This window comes from Alosa alosa, chromosome 6, assembly GCF_017589495.1.
Source record: "Alosa alosa isolate M-15738 ecotype Scorff River chromosome 6, AALO_Geno_1.1, whole genome shotgun sequence".
Lineage (NCBI taxonomy): Eukaryota > Metazoa > Chordata > Actinopteri > Clupeiformes > Clupeidae > Alosa > Alosa alosa.
This window is the reverse complement of record NC_063194.1, coordinates 20,703,368-20,729,327: the sequence shown is the minus strand read 5'-3', so window position 1 is coordinate 20,729,327 and position 25,960 is coordinate 20,703,368. Positions and strand designations below refer to the sequence as shown.

The 25,960-nt window shown below is 42.3% G+C and overlaps 2 protein-coding genes and 1 long non-coding RNA gene across 14 annotated transcripts in view; 2 read left to right on the top strand and 1 right to left on the bottom strand.

The window, feature by feature from the left end:
- Window positions 1-1,524: 1,524 nt before the first annotated feature.
- On the bottom strand, window positions 1,525-3,840 carry prl (prolactin). Its single transcript, XM_048245749.1, has 5 exons — window positions 3,730-3,840; window positions 3,352-3,473; window positions 3,112-3,216; window positions 2,594-2,776; window positions 1,525-2,153 (listed from the first exon to the last, which is right to left on the bottom strand). Exons 1-5 carry the CDS (start codon window positions 3,770-3,772, stop codon window positions 1,968-1,970), a joined length of 639 nt encoding a protein of 212 aa, XP_048101706.1. The 5' UTR covers window positions 3,773-3,840; the 3' UTR covers window positions 1,525-1,967.
- Window positions 3,841-6,580: 2,740 nt separating this feature from the next.
- LOC125296898 lies at window positions 6,581-13,350 on the top strand. Of its 9 annotated transcripts, none has more exons than XR_007193877.1 (5): window positions 6,623-6,732; window positions 8,399-8,490; window positions 9,098-9,225; window positions 12,813-12,918; window positions 13,067-13,350. It is a non-coding gene; the product is annotated as an uncharacterized LOC125296898 (long non-coding RNA). The 9 variants fall into 9 exon arrangements; XR_007193874.1 differs by lacking the exon at window positions 6,623-6,732 and adding an exon at window positions 7,408-7,649; XR_007193880.1 differs by lacking the exon at window positions 6,623-6,732 and adding an exon at window positions 7,535-7,550.
- A 6,942-nt stretch (window positions 13,351-20,292) lies between these two features.
- The window catches only part of brsk1b (BR serine/threonine kinase 1b), a 16,190-nt gene continuing 10,522 nt past the window's right edge, over window positions 20,293-25,960 (top strand). The window contains exons 1-8 of one of the 4 annotated variants that reach the window (XM_048246551.1): window positions 20,293-20,830; window positions 21,665-21,782; window positions 23,074-23,168; window positions 23,597-23,682; window positions 23,900-24,040; window positions 24,355-24,471; window positions 24,619-24,652; window positions 25,204-25,272. In XM_048246551.1, coding sequence (XP_048102508.1) covers window positions 21,698-21,782; window positions 23,074-23,168; window positions 23,597-23,682; window positions 23,900-24,040; window positions 24,355-24,471; window positions 24,619-24,652; window positions 25,204-25,272 — 627 coding nt within the window. In that variant the 5' untranslated portion in view covers window positions 20,293-20,830; window positions 21,665-21,697. Of the gene's footprint in view, window positions 21,783-23,073; window positions 23,169-23,596; window positions 23,683-23,899; window positions 24,041-24,354; window positions 24,472-24,618; window positions 24,653-25,203; window positions 25,273-25,960 lie in introns of all 4 variants that reach the window. The other 3 variants (XM_048246553.1, XM_048246555.1, XM_048246554.1) reach the window with 3 other exon arrangements.

The window sequence follows — 25,960 nt, the reverse complement described above, 5'->3', positions numbered from 1 at the left end:
CATACAATTAGGCTTTCTCTGAACTACATTTTCCAAAGGCAAGCTTTCGTGCTTGTGTCACAAATTCAGAACGGCTTGACGTATATGCTTCAAATTTGGTGTGAACATTTGTATGGACTCAATGATGAAGTCAAATGTCAATTTCAAACCCACCTTGAGTGTGATATCTCAAGAACACCTGACACACAAGATGTTTTAACTCAAAGATTAAGTGATTCAGTGTTTTTTTTTTTTCAGGAATCTCCCCACCAACATTAAGCCAGCAGCTTTCCATCCACTATTGTAATTCCTCTGGCATTGCATTTCTAGTTTTAAAGTGAATCTTCAATTTGAGGATGAAAATGACAAAGATGAGTTTTGTGTCAACAAATGGTATTTTTGCACCACTTTTTCCAATTGTCAAGGTGCTCCTTAGTTTAGTCATTAAAGGAATTATCCGGAGTAAAATGCACTTTAGATCAATTTACGGATGATTGGGAGAACATACGTTGAGTTGACATCAAAATCATGTCATTCAGAGGGTCCCTAAAGCCAAACCGAAGTATCCCGAGGTCTTTATGTGGTCGGATAGAGAGTCCAGAATAAATTTCATCAAGCCAGTACCTTTCCGGAAATGTTGCTGCTGCAGCTGGCATCTTTAGGGGAAAGTCCGTAGGAGTCGATTGCATCACGTCGTTGCACGACATCACGTCACGTGACATTTCAAAATGCCAACCTGTTAGTAAGCTAGGTTTTGCTGTTGCATACAACTTCATTTCAATTTCGAAAGAAATACTGGACTATTTTTTTTTTTTAAAACGGCGACGAAATTGTGAATTTCCAGAGCGTGTTACTCCACACTCGGCAATCGACTCCTACGGACTTTCCCCTAAAGATGCCAGTTGCAGCAGCAACATTTCTGGAAAGGTACTGGCTTGATGAAATTCATTCTGGACTCTCTATCCGACCACATAAAGACCTCGGGATACTTCGGTTTGGCTTTAGGGACCCTCTACTCACTACCACGTAAGTGGAATGTTGTTTGGAACTGTAGAAGAGGTATAAAAAATAGCGTTTTTTTGCGGCTTAAAATGACATGCCCTGGTCACTTCCAGGCTAACGAAGTTTTGACTAAAAACGGTAAAATCGAACTTTCTCAAAACACATCGAATGACATGATTTTGATGTCAACTCAACGTATGTACTCCCAATCATCTGTAAATTGATCTAAAGTGCATTTTACTCCGGATAATTCCTTTAATAACCACATAATCGTTATATTTTGAGATTTTGAGACATAGATGTTTGCACTTATCCTGATAATAAAGCTACCCACATAATTTTGAAGGGAAATGAATGGCTCATATCTGTGCTTTGGCTTGATTTTTATAGTCCCTCACATGTGATCTCAATTTATTGTCTCTTAATTTCTGCAAAAATACACTTTTTTCATTTTACCACATTTGTCTGTCTGATTAGTTCACGTCCCCTCCAATTTTGACATCGTCATCTCAATTGACCCACAAAATCAACAAAATCATTCAATTTGCGTGATGGGTGTTTATTAACATTCTATGAATATTCAAGTACTCACCATAAACTTGCAAAGAATGTGTGAATGTGTGTAAACCTGCACAGAAGCCTACAGAACTAAGTGGAGTTATCTAAAGTGCATGTCATTTAAGCCCTACAGGACATAAAACAGTCTGATCTGGAATGCTGCTCAGCTGCCATAGCATATATATGTGGCGTCAAAAAACATCCCTTCCTCACTCTGCTGGACACCTGTGTAACAGAAACTTTGCATATTAAACAATGAAAGTGATGTGTGACAAGTGTGATGACAAACTACATACTACTGTCACTTTTAACTGGTCAGGTGACAACGTGATGGACATTCCAGTTCAGACTGCTATTCTGCCATTGTAGCTCAGCAGCTCTCCTGATTGGCCTGGAGAGACGCAGAGCCAGAATGGCGTCAGCTCCTCTTAACACATCTCTGGACGCAGCTTGGCTGCCCGGCAGCGGAGGACCTTGAGGAAGCTGTCAATTTTGTGGGAGTCTCTGCGAAAACAGGACAGCAGGAAGTGGAAGTTGGACAACCGCATGTTCTTGTCGTTCCCAATATCGTTGGTAAAGGGGAGAGAGGAGATGAGCTGGGAAGTGGGGCCCATCTGTTCAGAGAGAAACATTTGCTTGATTGATATCACATCTGGACAGTAAGCAGACAGGGAAACTTCCTGTAGTGTGAAGGCAAACAATTTATATCTGAGGTACATGCTGATCATTAAAAAGGGATAGGTGTCTTGAAAATATATGTATTGCTGGCCAAACAATGTTTTCCTTCTAATTAACCTGTTACATTTGCTTGTCTTTTTGAAAACAAATAAGCTATCAAGCACAATATTCCACAATATTCAAGCTGACAGTCTGCCAAATCTATATATTACACAACATTATTGAATGTCTCTGTAAATAAAATAGTTTTTCCACTAATTATTTGAGAACTACTCAAAGAAAGCTCTAAGCTCTGATAAACTCCATAAGCACACAAACATGCACATGCATTCAATCATATAAACTTATACAGCTTCCCCATGCCCCATGTACACACCTTGTGGACCAGACGATCCAAGCCATCACCCAAAGTGTTTGAATGGTCTTGAAGTTCTTTGGTCTTGCTGTAGATCAGGCTTTTGTCAGGGTGGACAAGACTAGGAGCCTCTTTCAACAGCATGGCTAGAGGATCTGACCACGCAACCAGCAGTGAACGAATCAAGGATAGCAGCTCAGACTCCTGCATGGAAACACAGTTCAATTCATTATAAACAATTGTCTCATATGGAGAGCCAGTCGGGACAGTTTGTCACATGGACAGCCGGTGACACCAAGAAAGGTGTCACTCAAATACACCACAGTTCTCATTATATCTTCCAACAGAAACAGATGTTAAACTTTAACCTGTTTAGAAAGAAATGTTGATGAAAAGAACACAATACTGTATTCACAATTTGTATGAACAGCATTACTTTTACTGTTGCAATTATTAGCTGTGATTTATCATGACTCATACTGTTGAAAAAGAGATCAAAGGCAAATGTGGGATGAGGTGCAAAGCTAGCAGGTACATACAGGCACTTTGAGGGCTTGCTCCTTGTCATTGGGAGTTTGGAGGGAAGATGTGTGGCACATCGATGGGCGCATAATGATCTTTCCCATTGGAGGGATATGGGTGTTCTGCAGATCAGAGTTGAAAGGTATAGGTAAGGAAGTGTGTGCACAGCCATCCATACACATTCTTTCTCAAACACACAGACACACACACACACTAACATGCAACTATAAAAACTTTCCCCTGATGAAGTTACTCACAAGGTCGTTGGTAAGCGATGTGCTGAGAGAGTGCAGCTTGTCAGAAACCTGGGAGACTCTCTCCAATAAATCACCCAGACCGAGTGCCTCAGATGACACCGTCACACACAACAGCACTACCACTGAAGAGAAAGGGGACATGTGTACCACACCAGTATGGATACCTAGTTCAGTGATATGTCAGACAAATACTGCAAGAATGACAAGAGGATGTTGATGGGGGGAAAGGGGTGTTTGCAAAACAGTAGCAAAGAAGACGGCAATAAACAGAGTGGAGATATGTACAGGAAAATGACACTGATTAAATACAATTCAATTGTGCTAGTGGACAGTTCAGATATATTGACACACATGTTGACATAGACAGGCCTATCTCACCTGCAAAGTGCAGTTTGGTACCCTGGGACCTGTAGGCGGGCATTCTTCTGGATATTCTCTTTCCCCTGGTTTCTGTCCCCTGGCCGTCGTTCTGGGATGTAATGCTGCTGTTTCTTGTTCCTCTGATCATTCCTTGGGCTCTGGCCACTTTATAAAGGACCCTGTCCTTTCTGCTTTGCGTATGCAGCAGACCTGTGCTCAACGTGGCCATTGTGCTAAACTGGTTCTCTCTTGTGCTAATGAAAAACATTGTTTTAGGTCCCCGTCTTCATCAATACACACGGGAAAGCTATTTGTGGGTGTGTCAGGGCACAGTCCACTGTGACACAGATAAATAAGTAAATATATACAAATCAAATGGGTTTTGTGTATTGTGACTTTTCAAGAGGCCTCTGTGTGACAAGGAACAGCCAGTTCATGGAGCTTGACAAAGTGGCAGTGACGGTGTATGTGTGTGTCACTCATTGTTTATGTGGATCTAAAATTGCCTGAATATCAAATGTGACTCGTGGTGCTGGCACTTTTTTAAAGTCGTTTAAGTCCGGTCCTCTGTGGATTTCCCCATCTATGTCTTACTTGTTAGGTCCACTAGAGGGCTCTCTACCCATCATGAGAAGCCATTAAGCATCTCCAAAGGCAGAGGATGAAGTAGACCACATTTTGGCTTTTACAGAAATGTTGATAGTTCAATAGTATAACATGATAAATAATGACTATTTGTAAAATCATATTCCATCGTTATTATGAGCACTGTCTTTATTACCTCACAGCTTGTTATAGTCCTTTCTGAATGACTCGTACGCAGTTTCCAAAAAAACGTTTTGATTCTTGATTCTATTAACCCTTGTGAACATATATTGTCTTGTGAGACCAGGAATGAGGCTCCAAATTCCACGTCCTCATTTCAACCCACCAATCACTTCCGGGGGTAACGTTACACCCATTTTTGAAATCACAGACACATTCACTTTGTTTATCTCGGGGGGTTGGGGGCTAATGAAGCTTTCTTATGTTGCATATCTTGTGTTCTGTGTCACATGGTTGACCAATAGCCAATCTAACCCACCCTGATATCTGGGTATGTGGGGAATGCATCTACTGGAATCCAATCAGGGATCAGTTGGTGCTGTTAGAAAGACCATTGATCCTCTTTTGATTGTATGAGGTAGAATTTGAATTGGTACCATGATTTATTTGATTGTTCCAAGATCATGCTAAAGGATTTTAGTAGAACAGGTTCAGAAGGCATGTGGTCCTCAATTGAGGCAGACCATAGTTTGGAAGGTTGTTAAAAACTGTAAACATTCACCCGGCCATACATCCAGAAAGATACATATATTATATAATGTTTATATAAAACAATGTATTCTTTTCTATGCTTTGGGTCCTATGGAACCTGTGTTTGTTTAGGGAGAAAACAGTGATCCCCTATAGATAATGGTGTGTGTGTGCGTGTGCGCGTGTGAACATGTCTCTGTGTTTTCACATACCCGAAGGCAGGACAGGTAATTCTGCTTTTAAACAGAGCTCTTAGAATGAGAATGTTACTTGTGGCTTTATGGTGATTAACTCTTACCCTGGGTGTGTGTGTGTGTGTGTGTGTGTGTGATAGATAGATAGATAGATAAATAGATAGATAGATAGATAGATAGATACTTTATTGATCACCAAGGGGAAATTCAAGGAAAAAGACATGGAGCTACCTCGACATACTGCCACTCTCGTCAGCGCCGGAACCGAAAAATGTGTGTGTGTGTGTGTGTGTGTCTGCTTCACCTCATGGCCATTCGCCCTAATATGCCCTTGTACTGTACACATTTTCCAGCACCGCATACGTATATTATTCAACCCACCTTGCCTCAAACACACACACACACACACACACACACACATATACTCTTATTACACCCTTCTGAAGACACAGGTATGACCTCCAGCTCTGACTTTGAGAAACATGTCCTCCACCCTTTTTAGCCCCCTCCCCTCTTCGTGGAGGCTGTCCCTAACCCCCTCATACCTCCCTGCTCTCTCCAAGAGGCTCCCTCCACCACCAACTCCCACACGCCAACCCTGTCCACTCCCACTCCAGTGCCCCAGGCCCTTCAGGACAGAAAACTTTTTCCATTCTCTTTGCAAATTCCCCAACTGCTGTCCTGTTTTCTAGATGCTACCAGGACACACAGGAAAATCAGGAGTATGGCTGTGTGTTGAGTGTGTATTCATATTTCATTGTGTGTGTGTGTGTGTGTGTGTGTGTGTGTATTGATGACTCAGCGAATAGACTGTGAGAAGAGACCTGAACAGAATGTGTTAATGTGTATATACGTGTGTGTGTGTGTGTGTGTGTGTGTGTGTGTGTCTATGTATATACGTGTGTATATACGTGTGTGTGTGTGTGTGTGTGTGTGTGTCTGCCTGTCTGTCTGTGTGTCTATGGTATGTGAAGGACAGGACTTTAACCTTACTTAGGAGCGACCCCACCCCCTGTTACTCCCACAACCATGCCACACATGCATACACACCACACACCCATCCCCCTTCCCAAGAACAGGCCTTTGTCTTTCTTTAGCAGCAAGTTTGGTTCACTCTTTCCCCCACCTCCTCCTCTTTGCCTCCCCTCCTCACTTTACAGCAAAAGCTGGCAAAAAACTTGCTTCCCCTGTTTTCCCCCTTACTCTATTATATTGCTCTGACTTTTGATTGATTCTCTCTCTCTCTCTCTCTCTCTCTCTCTCTCTCTCAGAGAATAGACTTGGCATGTTGGTTTGGAGGAAATTCCACTGCAGTACCCCTGTGGGCCTCTCTGGGTCTGCCTCTTAAGCGTGTGCATGCACTCACACACACACGTGCACACAGACATACGTGCACGCCCCCTGCAATCCAAGGGCAGCCATACATTGAAAGGAGATACAGCAGCCTGCAGGTTTCTTTACTTCCTGTGTCCTTACTGACTTCCTCTCTCCTCTCTCTGACAGGACTCAGGGAAGGGTGATACTTTCGAGGGTAAGGCAATAAAATCTTCTTTACACTCTGATCCATGCACATAGTCATGATAGGATGCTTAATCACTGAAACTCAGAGTTTAGTTAAACTGAAATCAACATATGTATGGTCTTAGACAGGCAGGTCATACAAAAGTTCTGGAGACATGTTAAATAATAAAGAATGACTTGGAGGAGGTTTTGGAAAAGTCAAGAGTATGACTGCATGGAACTGTGTGTGAGCAAGTGTGTGATTTTGTTTTTGTTTTATTTAGGTCTGAGTTAGCTAGTGACCTCTATGAATAATACACTTCTGTATCTTCTCATGTGTGCCTCGGACCCCTTGAAAAGGGAGTGTGAATGTATGGTTACGCGCAGCCTATAGCCATAGCAACGCCTCTCTGTTAAACATTAAGCGCTGTGCCCCCCAGCTCATTCCTGTCGAATCCACTGTAGACAGAAAGAAGGTAATTGGGTGGCATTTGATGGTAATGTAATTACCAGTGATTTTGAGCATGTTTAGCAGTGTCTAAAATGAATATGAATGATATGGTTACTTTGGGAACACGGTGTACTAATATTGAAGGGGGCGGGGTGAGTGCCTTTTCGCGTTATCTCGTGTGAACTCCGCGGAAACTAGAATGTGTCTTATTTCAAGTGCGCGGTTCTTCTAACTAATTTAATAGTGGTGCAATTAGTGTTTGCATGAACTTTGTGAATGGTACAAGATGAGATACAGTCGGCAAGATAAGACAGCAGTGTTGCAGCCACTGGGAATGGTCGAGACTTAACTACCCATAATCTATTGTCACTCCATAGAAAACGCACAATTTGAATCAGGTGTGATGGGAGGTTGGTAAAGCTGCGCCTGCAGTTATAAAAACATTTGTTTGAACAGGCATTGTGCACTTTTAGTCCGGGAATCTAGGGAGATAACAGGTATGCCGACCGAACTTTCGCCTGCACATTAATGCATTTGTAGGCCTACTCTTGGTATAAGGATTCAAGTAATCGAATGAACGGAAGCTTTCGTGACAAATGAATTGAATGCTAATAGGTTTCTTGTGTTCAGCGGAACTGTTCTAAATTTCATTTGGTTATGCACATATGACTTAAAACATTTCGGGGTTTCCACCGACATTTCTATTTAAAACTGACTGTTGGTAGTAGATGCTGTTGGATTTATAAGCGAAGTTGCCATTTGGTTCAAGTGTACATAGTTTGAACGTTGAGTTCACGATGCGCTAAATAGTCTATCTCTATAGCTGCTGGTTTATGTATGAAGTATACTAATCTATGTATTTCGCCTGGATCGTGGTGGGTGTCGATATTAATTCTTTGGGATTCATTTTGGAGTCGGTGCCAACACATGTTGCTCAAACAGCGCAGATTGTCCGCATGGGCTGTGGGATCTTAAAGTTTGCCTATTTATTGAATATTTTGATGCATTACTTCAGTATTAACTACCGGTCTGCGTGTGGCAGTAACCTATTACCAAATGAATGGTGAGAAGTTGTTGCGCAACTTCTTCAAATGTTCAAGTAATATTATGTAAGACGTGGGGTTATGTAGGCTATAGTACTAAGGTAGCATATCTGTACCTGGCATCTTGGTATGTTGTGTTTTTTTCTCAAATGTGGCCGATATTCCCGTTACATTGGTCTGTAGCCTAAGATGTGGCTTTTCAGGTAATCCTGTGACATTGGAGAATCCGCTTAGGCTGTGCAAAGACCTGGGGCAGGGTCTTCTCCCAGGAGCGCACGCCACTTACCTCAGCCAGGTTGGTAGGCCTACAGCCAGAAACAAATAGGCTCACTTGATTGAGCGAAAAATGTGGCTTATGCCAAGAAACTCTACTTGGGGGGCATTGCTAGGCAGTGATGTGCCCAGCAGGTGGCCCTCTTTTACAGAAGTAGTCTACTTCGTGGTGTGCTGACGTGACTATTTCTGCACCCTGCGTCCATGGCTGCTGCGCCCGCCATGGACAAGCTGTTGTTCGTTGCGCAGAATTATTTTTTTTAAATGAAAGTTAAAAACAAATTTATTTTCTGAACTTTTGTTATTTTTGGCCAACAGATAAGTGCACCTATGCATTTGGTCCACACGAACAGAAGGGCACTGAGGAAGTCCACTTCATGTTTGATGCCAAATTGTTAGGCTGCTTTTTGAACTTTGATAAGGTTACTCCCTCCCACCACCCTGCGTTTTGTTGGTTAGGGGCAAGAGATGGATGGCTCCATCTCCCCTCCCCCTGCTGCCAGCATTCATGTCCACATGTGTGCTGTCGTCGCTCTCCACCCTCCCTCTTGTGTACACTCCCCCTCCCTCTTGCCAACTCTAACCACACTGTGCTCTCCCTTTCTCTCTCTCTGCACATGCACATACAGGAGCACACAGGCTAAGACGCACAGTCAGAAGCAGCACTGAACATGTCGGACTCTGAGAGCGCTGCTGTCCTTGCTGAGGCCCCCGTGCCCGCTGCCTGTGAGGCCATCAAGGCTGACCTGGACAAGTGGTAAGTCGTGCTCCACTTTAATGCTCAGGACTGGTCGGTGTCGGATCCATCAGGTGATGGGCAAAGTGTGTAGACTTGGCTCATCACTTTGGAAAGGGTTGAATTTTTTTTTTTCCTTTTCCGTGGGTCTTGGGAGGGTGTGCATTAGGTTGGAGGATTCAGTTGATACAGGTTGGGTAGATGCGTCTTTATGCAAGAAAATGGTGGTGTAGCAAGCTGCCATATTGGGTTGGAGAGAAGTGGTCCGGGCAATCCCTTTTTTTTATTTGTGACCTCTTAATTTAGTGTTTTGGACTTCAATTGATTTATTTTCAACTCGGATGTTGTGAATTCCACCACACTTTGCTACATGGTGAGCGGGGCTCTCGTCCAAACGTGATGCTACTGCTCACGCCTGATTGGCGGCTGGGAATTTGCCTACGTCATTTTTCCTCTGCTCGCTCGTGCTCCTCCACTGTCGCCTTCTTCCCCCTTCCCCCTCATCTCATGCCTGCCCTGGCTGCTCCTGAGGCCTTGCTGTGTCAACATCCCTGCAGTGTGAGTGAGGGAGTGGACTCTTGCATTCTGATCTGCACACTCTTCCCTGTGCAGGCAGCTAGATACCTACCCTGCTGTTGGGATTAGTGTGAGCTTGTTATGGGTTTTATTTTTTCTGTAAATGCAGAGGGCTTGCGACCCAGGAAGTGCTGCGCTGTGCTAAGCTAACCTGGTGGTTTCAATGACGGTGCAATGTCAAAGTCTGGTTCGATATCCATCATGACATAACTTTTGTCCCTCGCTGATTCCCTTTGCTACAGCCTCTACAGTCCACTAATCCCTCCCCTTGCAATTTAATTTTGAACCTTTGTGGTATTTACCACTTTGAACAGTGTTGTCCATTTTGCTCTGACCAGGCCTGCCCTCAGGCACCTACTGATAAGGCCTCACACTCTGGCTTTTACACTCTGGTGTGTAGATAAGCAGAGGGGCGTGTGTTTCAATGTGGGTGATCATTTGGTCAGTTTTCTGTGTGTGTGGGGGGGGGGGCGGCGCTGCTAGCCAAGCTTCTGCTGTTTGCTCCTATGTAATCGTGTTTGGGGTTTGAGTTGTCCCCATCTGAAAGCAGAGTTGCTTTTGCTGATTGATGTTGGGCTCCTGTGGGCCTTGGGTCCTCTCACCCCCCTACACTGCTGTTGTCATTTGGCTCTGTATGATCTGTGCACTGCTGCTGACCAGCTGAATGGAGTACTCTCAGAAGGCTGACTCTTTGCGTAATCCATACCGTGGATCTATTTTTAGGTCCATCATAAATAGTCTTGCATGTGTGGGCCTTGTGTTGGTGCATCCATGTTCTATAGACATGGCTTGTGTTTCATAGAAACTTGACACCAAGGTGGCCATCTTGGTGTTATTTGGCCAGAACAGTGTGATGCTAGGCCTGTCCTCCTCTGATTTATTTGGAGTCGTATCTGACGGGCACAGTGCGATGCAGTCAAAACTACACCCCTATCTCAGCTGCTAAAGTAGTAATTTGAGTTTATTTTTCTGGCTTTGACCTTGCTTGTGCTTCCTAAAAATAAAGTGGGGAAATGGCCTGTAATTCCAACCTCTCAGGGACACGGAGCCCTCAAATGATTTGTATTGCCTTGTCAAGTGAAGATGAGCTGTTAGTAGTTTATTATGAGGTTGACCTTGAGTAATGAAATCGTGACCTACAGGCTTTAAACTTTGCGCTTCTGTGTAGAGAGGTACATGGATGGGGCAAGGTATAGATTATGTACATCTTGGTGACCATAATGGCTAACCATGTTTTAAAGATTAACCAACTGTATCTTTTTTTGCTACTTTTGCTGTGTAATCTTGGTGTTACAGAATACCTTTGTCCTTGGTTTTCATAGACATTGGTGTGCTGCTTTGTGGTATGTGGGGCCCCTCAGTCCACAGTTACTCTTTTGAAATCACCTACAGGGCTTCATTAAGAACAGTTTTGCTGTGGTGTAGATGGTAATAAGATGAGCATATTTGGAAACTGTTTTTGGTTTTTCCTCAACTGTTCAGTTTTGAGACTATGTATATTACTTTTTAAAGGTCCAGGCACCCTAACTTCTGGTGCATCTGTTCCTTACATGGCTTCTTGGCTGTGATCACCTATGGTGGTAAATAATGCATTGGTCTCCATAAGGAGTGGCATTCGCTGTAAATAATTAAGTCTTACAATTAGAAGAGTCCACATGGTTGCCTCAGTGGCCACCATGTTGGTGTCCCACTCTGACCCTTCCACAAGACCCTTTTTGCATTCATGACCAGCTCAACGTAACCGGTAATGACTTTGGAAGTGACCACAGTAAGTATTGGTGTTTGCAATACAGGTTAGTACTGTATATGCCTAATCCATTGCTTCCAGATGGAACTCTTAATTTTGGTAATGTCTTTGAGGAACCGTAATCCGTTAAGCCCTCGTTACAGCAAGCATGTTCTATGGGCCTCTGTGCAGACATGCATTGTGTTTTAATTGGTGTTTTGTTTAGGGTGGTTATGTAATCATGGTCTAATTGGTTTTGCTGGCGTTGGCCACACCAGTAATGGCTTGCCAGGGAGATCAGGGTTTTCCTTTTGTGGTGAAGGGAGTGTTCACTCACAACGGGGAGGTATCCTGTGTGTTCTCATTTAATATTAAAATGCCGGTCTCACACTCGCGCTCACCCTGTCTCTCGGTGGGATTATTGGATTTTGTTGCCGGAGGGATGATTTTTGTGCTGCTGTTAGGTCATCTCGGCCTCCCTGCAATCCCAGAGGACAGAGGCAGCCATGCACGCATGCCCTCACAAAGCCAGGAGGACGTGCACACATGGCTCAATAGGATGCGTTGGTGTAAACCTTTTTTAATCTGAAACAACCAGCTGTGTGTTGCGTCACTGTCTATGAGGTTGGAGAGATGTATGAGCGTGTGTGAGAAATGAGCCTTGGTAGGGGCTAGTGGGATGCCCTTTTAAGACGGATGCAGAAGGGGTTTGGATAGCGGCAGTCATTGGTCTCTGGCTCTCCACACAACCAAGGATGTATGATCCAATACCTGCCAGCCCCCACAGTTTTGCACAGTCACGCGATGTTTGTGCGTTTTTTTTTTTTTTTTTTTCTTCTTTTCTCTCGGATGGGTTTTCTCCGCCCTCCTCTTGCTCTTTCGCCTCATCACACTAATGCTCTCTGTCAGTGTCTGCTGCTGTGTGTTGGTGCAGTGTGACTGGAATCTCTCTCTCTCTCTCTCTCTCTCTCTCTCTCTCTCTCTCTCTCTCTCTCTCTCTCTCTCTCTCTCTCTCTCTCTCTCTCTCTCTCTCAAAAAAAAATGTATGGACCAGCTCAAACAGTCTGTAGGCTGGTTATTGAGTAGGTTGGAGCCAGGGGTAATGAGTTCATTGCATCTACATTTCAATAATTGATTGTACTGCACTATTGGCTAAGGTCACAATCTGAATATACGTAATTTTGTTTAGGACTTATTTTCATTTCATATTTAATGTTGCCCTTGAAGTGCTAGATGTCATCAGATGGTGGCTGAGTGGGGAACCTCGTACTAAACTGTCCACTGACATGTCCCTCCTTCCCTGCAGTGTGAAAGAGAATGGTGAGGAGGGCTGCAAGGAGCTGATGGAGGCGTTCGCAGCCTGTGTGAAGAGCGCTGCTGGGGCATCGTGAGGAGCTCGGCTCACAGGAAATGTAAGTCCTTGTACTCAACAGCTGCAACAAACTCCTGCCACTCATGTTCATATTTGAATGTCACCTGTAGGATGTGCACGTGTGTGCCATGAATTTGCATCCACCAATTTAGGATGCCTCCTCACCATCTCTGTCCTTTCTCCCCCAGGTCCACTGCACTGAGTCCTCCACCTTCCCAGCATTCCCTTCTGCACATGGCACTGGACTGAATGATACAGATTCTGATGGGGGGTTTGGTGGCAGAGTCTTCGTCTTGTCCCCTTGATCCCCCCCCTCCTGTAAAGCTTAAGTGATTTCTGAGCCTGCCCCTCTGTCCCCTGCCCCTATGGCTGAATTGTAGGCAGTTCTGGAGAGCCCATGGCTGTTATGTAAATTGTCTTCTCAAGATGCTTACATTTAAATGCAAATAATAAAGTGATGATTGGTACAGTGTTCTATTCTTCTGGTGTCTTGTGTTAAATATGGATTTAATTGATTTTGGGTAAGCCTCCATCTGGATGCCTTATTTGCCCTGTTGGGAGATCGTTTAGATTTTGATGTTCTCCAGGTGTTTGTGGGCTCATGTCCCTGTCTCTTTCCCCTGATAGTATATTTTTACTACCATATTTCTCTTAAGACTCAATCAGGACGATGAAAGGTCAAGATCCAGGTTTTATTCTTTTGAATGAGGGGCCAGTGCCCCTCAAGGGAGAAAAGTACATGTTTGTTTCACCCCATCATGGATTTCACCAGATTCGCAGTATTATCTGACTTCTCTGACTATACAGAAACGGTCTACTAACTTTATGTTACAAACAAAAGGAGTGACCTCTAGGTCCAACCCAGTTTGAATATGCAATAGAAAGGGAGGGTGAGGATTAGGCCTTCATCAGGTCTGGTCAGCTTCTATTGTCTTTTAAAACTACCCCCTTTCCTGGGAAGTCCTTCAGAGGCCTGGACACATGCTGTTCTATAAACATTAATATTTCACACCTATCTGAACATGAGGAGAGATCATATCAGATATATCACTTATAGAATGTTCCAAACATCCTCACAATCAAATCATTACAATCCTTGTACTGAGACTATTACAATGATGCCAAACATGAACACATTTACAGTTAACACAAACATATAATTCCGCTAAAGTTAACTATAAGGTCCCAACCCAAAGACAGAACAGAGGAGATTGACAGATGGTAGGAGCCAGTGGGGAGCATTTCACACCTACATCTGCATTGAGAAAGAGAATACCCTCTAAATGTAAATGTGGCTCCACCAAGTCTGGGGCAAGAAACGGTCATATAAAATTATTTCCTTCAAGTCCTTAAAGACTTGAACATCTAAACTTGCTAACATAAATTATGAATCAGCTTATTAACAACAGAGGACTTTTAGGGTGTGGAAGGAGGTTACAGATCATGGGAGAATAAAAATAACAACAGTAGAAAGACTGACATCATCTACTGTACCATAGACACAGCTAAGAAAATGCAACAAAAGCCAGTTTCCATTCTTCTTGTGGTGCACAATGCAATAGAATAAAATCACAGGTGGGTTGCTTTCATGTGGTGCACAATGTTTAGAATGTGTATGTGTGTGCAAAATGTGCTTAGGGTGGCGCTTGGCTCTATTAATAGGAGGCGTTCCTCCACACCCTGTGTTCCTCTTCTTTTTCTTCAATATTTCCTTCTCCAGTTAAAGTATACCAACAAAATAAAAATTCTCTAGTCTGAAGGTCAGGGTCGACTACCTGGAACCTTCGGATCCTTGCTGTTTTTTGGGGGTTATTCTGCCCACAGCAGGTCCACTATTCTACCAATCTTTCTCGTGATGTTCTGACCAAGGTCCTTTTGTGGGATGGTACACAAGACTTCCAAATGCTGCCCTCCCAGGAACACTGTGCTGCTGGGGTCTTCAGGGGTGGTGTTGGATATCAGATCAAAGGGCTGTCCCCCTTTCGATAAGCTGTGTCTTCCACCATCACACTTCTGTCCCATCCATTACACGTCCCATGAGAAGCCAGTGGGGGAAGTGAGACATGCGTCGTTAGGGTGTCTCTGGGTCTGCGACTTCAGAGTCTGTAAAACAGATCTTGAAAATATATGTAGCTTGGAGCAAAAAGGTTTTAGCGGTCATTCCAGTACTAATAAGCAAGTGATCATTCAGTGGAGTTCAACATTTTTCAAGGATGACGTCAGCTGCAGTCAGGTCTGTCTTGACCTCTCAGTTATACCTCCAAACACGCAAACAATACAGTATATGAACTTTGAGGCTTGTGATGCCTCAGAACAGAATTCCTAGTAATAATGTAAACATTTCTTATGACAGTGGTAACAAAACATCTCGTCCAAATCTATTAAACAGTGTTCTTGAGAAGTAAAGTTTCTTGAGGAGTCCAAGTCCTCAACCTATAATGTAACAGGCTATTTACACACATCACCATCACCATTGTTAAAAACCATCAACCATCCCCCTTCGGATCGGTGGCACACCCTTGTCCATCAGATCCGCCTCCGAAACTGATAACAAAACAAACTACATTGTATAACATGGTAAGGTTCTTGTAGATATTTTATAGACATCAAATATCATCCGGTGATGGGTGGCTAGGAGCAAAGCTTGAAAATGTATGAAATAAATAATTACAAAACAAACAAACAAACAACATAAAAATGAAACTTTAACCTGCTTTCTAATGAAAAAAATATAACAGTTAAAGCAAACAACCATCAGAAAAATGAGAACAAGGAAACAAATAAAATACAAATAAAATAACAACACAGCCAGGAAAGGCTCAAATGAGGATTATATAAAATTATCCTCCTGTTATCTTAGCACCTATAATGGAATTGGGAAATCTGTAACCAATCAGGCAACAAGTAAGTCAGGACAAACTGAAAAGGAAATCAAATGAAGCATAAAGAAATAAAAGGTGCAACAGAATAACAAAAATAAAATTCAAAGTTCAGTTTTTCAATTGGAGACAGTCACACCTATGGGTCTTCTAACATAGCGGGACTATTTATCTCCAAACAGAGACTACACATTTGCATCTATTTGCAAAAGGCCAATATAAAGAAAATAAATAAACTTTGGTTAAGTTTAGATGTTTAAAAGAAAATCCACAGACTCACGTGGGTAGGGTATCCCTTTCTTTAAAGAGATTTTGCATTAGAAGTGAGGGTCAGTAAAACAAAACCTTAAGCATAAAAAAATGACCGATTTGAGCAATAAAACCAGTAAACTTGGAGAAGAAAGTATTTCAAGTCAATGCCATCTCCCCTTATAAATAACGTCTAATCCCTGTATGATTGACTTCTAAGAGGGGTACTTGAATATTGCCACACTGCAGTCGTTGCAAAAATATGGTGTGTAGATATTTTATATTATGTCTATGGGCTATCCATAGAACATGCATTAATGCATTTAAATGTCTGTTCTATTTTGAAGACTTTGACAAGACTATCCCACCTCATTGTATTTATGGAAAAACACACTGAAACAGAAATAGGCTCCATATCTTGGTCTTTGGTTTAATATAGGAGTCAGAGGATGTGCCAGAACTGTACAAGTGTTTATTAAAAGTGAACTATGCAGATTTTTTAGTTTAATTGACCTTAACAGCTTCGGAGTCATTGAAATGGTTATAACCACCCTTGCAACTTTGGGCCGGTGGGCCGACGTCCTCCTCAGGAAGTATAACGAGTGTAAAGAATGGCTTTACTGCATTTGAATACACATACATGCCAGGCACCAGCTAGAACAAGGTAGCGATGGAGTTTCTCAGACATTAGTCATGACTGAGCCAGCGAAAAGAAGCAAAAACGGCGAAGAAATTGCCAATATACTGCATAGTTTCTCTTTAAATCCTATGCTGCCATTACACATTTTGTGGAAGGGTAGGAAGAATCCAGTGTTCTGTGTTTTACCCTTTTCACTCTAAGTAATCTGGGTATCTTCATGCTCAATCACAGTATGGCCAGTGATGGGATTAAAATGACAAGAGATTGACTAACCTGAAGGTCCTCTGTAATGTTGCTAATACAATTTATGCCTTTCTCTTTGTCATCCCCTCATGAGAAACGACTGCCTGTCTGGTGGGATTAAGTTTCTGTCTGAGTGTGTGTGACTGGATGTGTTGACCTCCCTCCTCAGGGCTATGAGTTGATGTGTGAACAGTAAGAAACACAGGAGCCCAAGAAGCCAACCTGCTTTCTAAAGACCCATCTCAGTGGAATAAATCCATTGCTCAAAGTATGGCTGAAAGGTGTATGTGTGTTTTTGAAATATTCACCTTGCACAACAAATCTAGTTGCACTCTCTTGCATTACACATGTAAGCTGAATCCATTTCTGTATAAATGGGTGAGATTTGTGCATGAAGATGTATCTCTGCATTTACATTTATTAATTTAGCACACTGTTGTTCAAAGTGACTACTTATGTCAACTATACTACAAGGGATTGCATTGTCCCTGGAGCAACTTGGGGTTAAGTGCCTTGCTCAAAGGCACAATGGTGGAAGCTGGGAAGTGAACCCACAACTTTCAGGCTACTGCACCCTAGCCCAGCTCCTTAACCACTACACTACCATTGCCCACAAAACTAGTTATTTATCATGCTACGTCTCACAGTTTTTTGTGTTCACCTATATCCTTTTTTGTGCATAGTTTTTTATATATATATATATATATTAGGGCTGTCAATCGATTAAAAAAATATCTAATTAATTACATACTTTGTGATTATCTAAATTAATCACATATATAATTTTTGCTGTGAAAGTATTTTAAATTTTTAAATTCAAATAAATCATGAATAATCAGCATTAGTGACATTAAAGTTCAAAAACTCTTTTATTATTATTTTAATAATGGCCATAATAATCTATGATATGACCTAATATGCTGAGGAAATAATTCAAAAGTGCTTATTTCAAGCCACAGATATAACCTAGGGGACACAATGAAAATAAATTAACACTTCCCTCAATGTCAACACTATTTCTTTGCATTGATGTGCGACTTTAGAGTTGATTAACTCCGGTGATATGCAAATTCCTTGCTGCAGACATTGCAGAGGACTTTATTTTAATCAACACTTTAATTTGAATCAACACCATCAGGCCATTGTTTAAAAGTAAATGTTCCAATCAATGATCTAGTCAGCACATTTTCTTTTCTCTCCTTCATTTTACATGGTTACTGACTACAACGGCTCAGGGTCAAAGGTCATACGGAATCGATTAATCTGCCTTATTTTTTTTAATCAGTTATTTTTCTCAAATTAATTAATCGAAATTAATCACTTATTTTGACAGCTCTAATATATATATTTATATATGTGTGTGTATTTACTTCCTTGAGTGTGAGTACACATGCATACATTGGATTGTGTGTGTGTCTGTGAGTGCATGTACATTTTAGTATTCACACACATAGCTGTGGTGTCTGGTTACTTCTATGGCCTCTGTCCCCCATACCATGTTTCCAGGAACGTCTCCATTTGAGTACATAGACACCCATCCCTCCCTCGTGTGACCAGTGCTTAAACATACACACGTATACCTCACTCAGCAGAGATGCTTACAGCAGCTCTGTGGGGCCCTGAGTATTTCATAGGCGCTCCGAGTGCAAACTTGAATGACTGGGAAGGAGTGTTTTCAATAAGATGACACATGTGAGGGAAGAACTTAAGGAATTGGCAGATTCTAAAGACAGAAGTAGTTTGAAGACAAATATTTAATCTGACATTTTCTGACAGACAACTGTCATAATTATGATCCACTTTTTTTTCAAATAGCCACATGAACTGCATAGATATACTTAATGATCCTTGAAAGACAACTGGTTGTCCTAGTATCAACAGCAAAGTGATCGAGCAAAAGCTTGATCTATACGAATGAACTGGTTCTTAAGCCAACACAAGGGTGACAATCCGGTTGGACGGCCATGTGTGATTTGTGTGTGGGCCAGTTATCTAATCTGATTAGCTGAAAAGCCCATTTTAAAGGGGTTAGTTGTGAGTATTTGTTGTAGTTGTATGTGGTGACCTAAGATCAAGTGAGATGGACTTAAAGTGATGAGGTTGCACTGATTGTTTTGAGGATCAGTGTCTCTCTAAAACCAACCTTCACTTGGTTTTATTTTATGGTATAACAGCATGATGTTTTCATAGTAGAAAGTTTCAAGTTTCATAGTTAGGTTATTATATAATAATATAAATCATCAAAGAGTAATCTGTTAGGATGTGCACCATCATTATTTATGTTATCCAGGCCACAGAAGACTGAAAATAGGCCTGAACTCAGGTCACACCAAACATTCATACCTCCTTACATCATAGAAATATGCTCTGGACATTGAATGTCAATTCTCAAGGTGCAAAATGGGAACTAACTCCTGCAAATTCTGCAGTGGTGCAAATAGTTTTTTTTTACTTTTGCAAATATCATTTTTGCTGTGAAAGTATTTTAAATTTTAAATTCAAATAAATCATTGAATAATCACCATTAGTGACATTAAAGTTCAAAAACTCTTTTATTATTATTTTAATAATGGCCATAATAATCTATGATATGACCTAATATGCTGAGGAAATAAATTCAAAAGTGCTTATTTCAAGCCACAGATATAACCTAGGGGACACAATGAAAATAAATTAACACTTCCCTCAATGTCAACACTATTTCTTTGCATTGATGTGCGACTTTAGAGTTGATTAACTCCGGTGATATGCAAATTCCTTGCTGCAGACATTGCAGTGGTGCAAATAGTTTTTTTTACTTTTGATTTTCTCAGCAATTAATGGAAAGGCATTACAGTACAGTTTGTAGTGTAATGTGAGAAAACCACAGCTTGGTAATCAACCAGTGTTAATAATGAGATGCAATGAAGGGAAGCCTAAAGAGTACAAGTATATGTGCACAATGTAACGTGTTGCTTAAGGGAGATATTGCTCATTCATGTTAATCAAGAATGTTTGGGGTTATTTCAGTTGTTGCTTACAACAAAATAATCTACTGCCACCGTGTGTACAGATGAGGTATTATCCTTGATGGAGTGTTCAGTCTCCTCACAGAAACGAATGGAAGCACTGTAAAAAAAATACATCTGTAGGCATCACTGTAAATGTCATAATAAAGCACAAACCGAATAAAGAATCTAGGACTATTGTCATAACGTTTGAGATAGTCTACCCTATTTATTTGAAAACGGAAAGAACCATAACAAATTACTCGTTTCAGACTTTGGTCGTTTTGCAAGGTAATATTAGATTTTGCAGACCTATATTCTAATATCCAGCCTTTGGTTCACTTAAGGCACCATTCGGTGGAGCATCTGTGCAGAAGAGAGTGGTGTAGTTGGGTGGGGCGGAGAGAGGGGGTGTTCTGGGAGAAAAGGGAAGGGAGGAGACGATGGAGAGCGCAGGCCGAGTGAACCCCGGATGCTGATGCTGCCCGTATCGAATCAAGAGAAGCAAGGGGAGAACGAGATAGGGAGCGGGGTGTATGATAGAAGGTGGGGTACTGGAGTCGGTCGTCACGAAGCAAGTGTTGTGAAGGCGATACTTTTTTCAGGGATACGTCTTAAGGCGCAAGGACAACGCACGGCTGCGCGACGGGCTGCAGCTGCGACGACGGCAGGAGAAGATGCTGTGATCTGCTCGCCGAGGGAGGGAGGAGGAGAGGCGGAGGATTCTACGCCAGCTAAATATGCTTGCATTTTCTAGAACAGCGATGTATCGCATTAAACGTCCAGGCCTTCGAGTGGTGCAAGAAAAACACTATTTAGCCCTTGCCTTCTCTTGAAAACGCATTGGGGTTGTATTTGGACCGGGTGCTGGTGGATAGCGGTGTCCTACCAGAGCGTTTTCGCACAGGGTGGCTCTCTTTTCTCTATATTTCCGGATGTGAGGCCTGGGGTAAAGTAAGTAGCCTAATACTCCAGACACTGGACATATTTTAGCACTGCGGTTTAAATGGGAGAATATTCACTTGACGGGGAATGTGAGGATAGCCGATACGATTACTGAAATTGCGAAGTCAACTGAACAAACAGCAGAATAACGAATTGTTACGGATAGATAACTAGAAGCAAATCTCAATGAATATTGTAGCCCGTTCATTTCCAACGGAATTAAGTTTATTTTATTGTTGCAACATTGTTGTGTTTACTGACTTGACTAAAATGTGTCAAAGTGTAGGCCTATCTGACAGTCAGACCGCTGGACGGGCTGGCCCACATGTTCGGCTCTAATCATAATTTTGTCAGCGCCTTTGAATCTGCGATGACACCTAGCCTACTAGACTCGTATCTACATCAACATTCATGTGTCTCCAGCGTATTTTTGTCAAAGACACAGGCTATGTTATCTCTGCTAACTCGATATTCCTGCTGTCAGAACATAGTTTCATATTGTTACCCTAATTTATCATGGATCTTTGATTCATTAGTTTGATGCGCACTCATAACATAGGTCTAGGCCTACGTCTCTTTAGTTGACATAGGCCTAATCTCAGATCATAGTTTATGACTATTAACAGTATCAGGCTACGCGTTCAGCGAACACATCTAGTTAATATTTACATTAGCAGTGAGCATCATTGGAAAGTGGTTGTGAGTAGGCCACATTATTGTCATCACGAAGCGTAGGCCATTCCTTGCCCCTCTTACTGTCTGTAATGTCGCTACGGCGGGGTTACACAGCGCACAGGACTCATCGTAGCAGACTCCCCTGGAAGAAACTCTGATTTTTTATAGAGTTCTGGTCGCAGAAACAAATCGTTTGAAGAAATGTCCAGCAAGGAGTTGTCGAGTCAGCCGGCACAGTATGTGGGGCCTTACCGCCTGGAGAAGACTCTGGGGAAAGGGCAGACCGGTAAGAATCAGCACTGATGTCAGTGCCCTGCTGAGCTCTTATGTGTCAAGCTGTGAAACATTAATGTTACTTACGTGAACTGTCCATGGTTCATAATGATGGACAGCAGTTTACATGATCATTCGAAAGCATGCATGTAGCCTAACTTTATGCATGAGCAGTAGCCTAGTCATCTGTTGCGGTCATTAAAACAATGCTCATATTAACGAATCAGTGCGATGATTCTTTTTCTTCTCTCTCTCTTCTCTCTCTCTCTCTCTCTCTGTCCTGTGCATGCTGCTGCCATTGTATTGATGTGGTAGCCTACAGTTGTCCCATGCTGAATTAGTCTATCCCTGCCTATGAAGGGAATACACTGTAGCCTAGAAGAGGTCACACTGTTAAAACCTAGTTTGCTTCTGGATTATCTGTAGGCGATTGCCGACTGATGGGTGAGATGTTTGTCTATTATTGGTGGTAGTGACCCAACAGCATTTACTTCATGAAGTATATTTGCCAACTCATATGATGCTCTGTTTTGGTGTACAATGTGAATGAATATGCTTTATTTGTATGTTTCTTAACCGTATGAAACTGCATAGTGGTTTCGCATATTTCCATAGGGAAGATATTCAACCATATTAGACCATTTCTCACTTTATGTAGCTGTACTAAACCCTAAAAAATGTGTCACTCGGCTGGCGGAGCAGAGTGATGTGTGTATTTTGCTGGAATATTTTGGTCAGCTGGTAATCGATAAGTGTGCAAGGAAATTCGAGTCAGTTAAGAGCAAGTGTGGAGTGAGCCACCTGGCCACTGGTCCTGTCCTGACCATGATGTTGCACACAGGCAGGACATAAAGCCTAGGTGCTGCACTCTCTTTCATTTGAAGTGACATGTACATAGTGGATGTTATTATTGAAACTGGGCTGTTGGCCACGAGTAAAGAAGCCACAAGATCTCTGAGACCAGTTTCCTGAGATGGTGTGTTCAGCGTTTTGAAGCTTTGGTCAGGGATAGGGTTTCATGACATGTTAGTTTTGATCAGGTCTGGATAAACCTGATTGGTGATGTCATCACTCACTCACATATCCTTTTCAATCCCATTGGGTCACTGTCTGCCGAGAAGGGACGATAAAGGGAGAGAGAGAGAAAGAGAGAGAGAGGCAGGAGGGGGGCATTAAGCCCTTTGTTTTTTCTCTCCCTCTCTCCCTCTCCTCTCTCTCTCTCTCTCTGTTGTCTGAGGTTTCCTGTATTTCCTCTCTGCCTTTAAAGTGCTCTCAACCCCCTCCCTCCCATTCCTCCCCTCCAGGCTTGGTGAAGCTGGGAGTACACTGCATCACAGGGCAGAAGGTGGCCATAAAGATTGTGAACAGGGAAAAGCTGTCAGAGTCGGTTCTCATGAAGGTAAGAAAAGCAGACATTTGCTGATCTCTTTGTGTTGTGGCTTTCTCTGTTGAACTTGTGGTCTGGAAAGCTACAAGAAAATACCATTGATAAATTCACCTACAAAGTATAAAATATTTCTGACCAAATCAAGATATTACACTAAGTGTTTAAAGAGGTACCTAGGCATTTGTCCCCAAATCTGAGCTACGAAGCTCCGCAGCTTTCCATTCTTTTCCTCTTGCATTGCTATCGGCTGCTGTGTTTATAATACAGCTCTGTCTGCAGATGCTCATCACCCACTTGCCACCTCTGCACTCTCCTCTTTTCCTCAAGCAGAAGCTATGCTGGTTAACATCTCCTGCTTTCTTTCCACTCTTTACCTTCTCTCTCACTCTTCTCTCTCACTCTTCTCTCTCACTCTTCTCTCTCACTCTCTCTCTGTCCAGGTGGAGAGAGAGATAGCTATTCTCAAACTGATAGAACACCCTCATGTTCTGAAGCTGCATGATGTCTATGAGAATAACAAATATCTGTAAGTATGTGAGTCTGTTTCTCTGTGTGTGTGTTTATCGGCCCATGTGTGTTTGTCTGCAAAAGTCGGTTTCACATTTCTTTGCATAGAACTGCCCACAGCTTCTGTCTGTGCTCATCTGGTGTGATAAGATGTGACTGTATTTACGTCTCCTGCACAAATTCAATCAGTGGCAAACTGACAGCCCCCACCCCCCACCCCCTCTCCCGTTTGTTAGGTACTTGGTGCTAGAGCATGTGTCGGGTGGGGAGCTGTTCGACTACTTGGTGAAGAAGGGCCGACTGACCCCTAAAGAAGCCAGAAAGTTTTTCAAACAGATCATCTCGGCCCTGGACTTCTGCCACAGCCACTCCATATGGTAGGCCTCCTTTTAGAGAGCAATGACGAGAGTGATTGTGATGTCTGTGTGCTTTTGTGTGTGTGATCCGATATGTAGGGTGTATCTTTCGTTGTGCATGTGTGCTAGACAGAAATGGAATGTGTCTATGACAACAGGTTCTGTGCATGTTTCTCTGAGGATATGTTATAATGATGTGTTTGTTATGTTTTAGATTTATTTTATTTGCTTGGTTTGGCTGAGTAAAAATTACAGGGAACACATCAAGTCATAAAATCAATGCCCCACACCCTCCCCTTTCTTCGTCTTTCTTTTTCTCTCTCTCTCTCCTCCAGTCACAGAGACTTAAAGCCAGAGAATCTGCTGCTGGATGAAAAGAACAACATCAGGATCGCTGACTTTGGCATGGCCTCACTACAAGTAGGAGACAGTCTCTTGGAGACAAGCTGTGGGTGAGTATTGTGATTCTGTCTATTCATGACTATAAATATACTTGTGTCTGTACGTGTGTGTGTGTTCAAGTACATGTATAATGTATGTATTGCGTGTGTGTGATGTGGATAAATAAATTGTAATTCTGTGTGTTCAAATGTTTTCAGATCCCCTCACTATGCATGCCCAGAGGTGATCAGGGTAAGTCATAGCATAGTCTCAGCAACATGTAGCAGTTTCACCTGTATGTTCCATGTGTCATTAGCATGCATTTTTTTTATATTTGTGTTTATGGTCCCTAAGTGAGTGTGTGTTCATATTTCATAGTGTGTGTGTGTGTGTGTGTGTGTGTGTGTGTGTGTGTGTGTGTGTGTGTGTGTGTGTGTGTGTGTGTGTGTGTTTGTTTGTATCTGTGCTGTGGTGCCACTAGGAAACAATAGTAGTAAGACAATACGGAAACAGCTCTGAAAATCTTTAAAGCAGGATTTGGCATGCTGTCGTCATTTTGCTGTTTGAATCCGTTTGTGTGTGTCTGTGGAGGGATAGTTTGTTTTGGACTGTGTGGTCATCCTATAGCTAACTGTGTGTGTGGTTGGTATGTGCTTGTCTTTGTGGCTTTGTGCGTGTATGCGTAACAATAGGCGGCTGTTGTTTCTGTGCCACTCTCCCCTCCCTCTCTCTCTCTCTCTTTCTCCTCTCTCTCTCTCTTTCTCTCTCTCTCTCTCTCTCTCTCTCTCTCTCTCCATTTTCAGGGTGAGAAATATGACGGGCGTAGGGCAGATGTGTGGAGCTGTGGAGTCATCCTGTTCGCACTGCTCGTGGTGAGCTATTCTTTTTTCTCTTTTCAGTTCATCCCTTTCTTTCTCTTCTGTCTTTCCCCCCATCTCTCTCTCTTCTCTCTCTTTCTCCCTATTGCACTGTTTGCTTTCTGTCCTCTGCATGTCATTCAGGTTGTTGTTGACTTTCAGTATCCATACACTCTGTCACCCATAACTCTTTGCTTATGTAAGTGGGTGGATGTCTGTCTCTGCCATTTAGCATATCTGGCTTCAGATTAGTTGCACATATATAGGATTGGCTCAAGTTCACACACACACACACACACACACACACACACACACACACACACACACACACACACACACACAAACACACATTTACATGTGCTTTTCTCAGAGAATGTATGCCTCACTAGCCAAATGACTAAATCAAGCCTCAATTCACAGCTGTGTGCAACAATTCCAGTGTTTACTTTTTCTGTTGATCAAAACAGCTGGTTGTTCTGATAACTGTCTGGAAACTACAGGTTTTGATGATTTTTTTGCTTGCTCAGTGGCAAACTGACAGCCACTTATTATGTTCAAAAGACGGTCCAAGTTATTGGTAATACACCATGATTCTTCACTCAAATATTTTTTGAAAACACTATCACTTCCTCCTGACGTCATGACATCTGGTCATTAGGAAAAGGATTCATTGTGTCTGTTTTGTGATTAAAACCCAGAATTG

Excerpts from the sequence above, each read along its gene's own strand:
- prl (XM_048245749.1), bottom strand. The coding sequence starts at position 3,772 with ATGCCCGCCTACAGGTCCCAGGGTACCAAACTGCACTTTGCAG. Across the intron at positions 3,474-3,729 it reads TACCAAACTGCACTTTGCAG|TGGTAGTGCTGTTGTGTGTG; the intron begins GTGAGATAGGCC and ends CTTTCTCTTCAG. Across the intron at positions 2,777-3,111 it reads AGCAAGCCCTCAAAGTGCCT|GAGTCTGAGCTGCTATCCTT; the intron begins GTATGTACCTGC and ends GTTTCCATGCAG.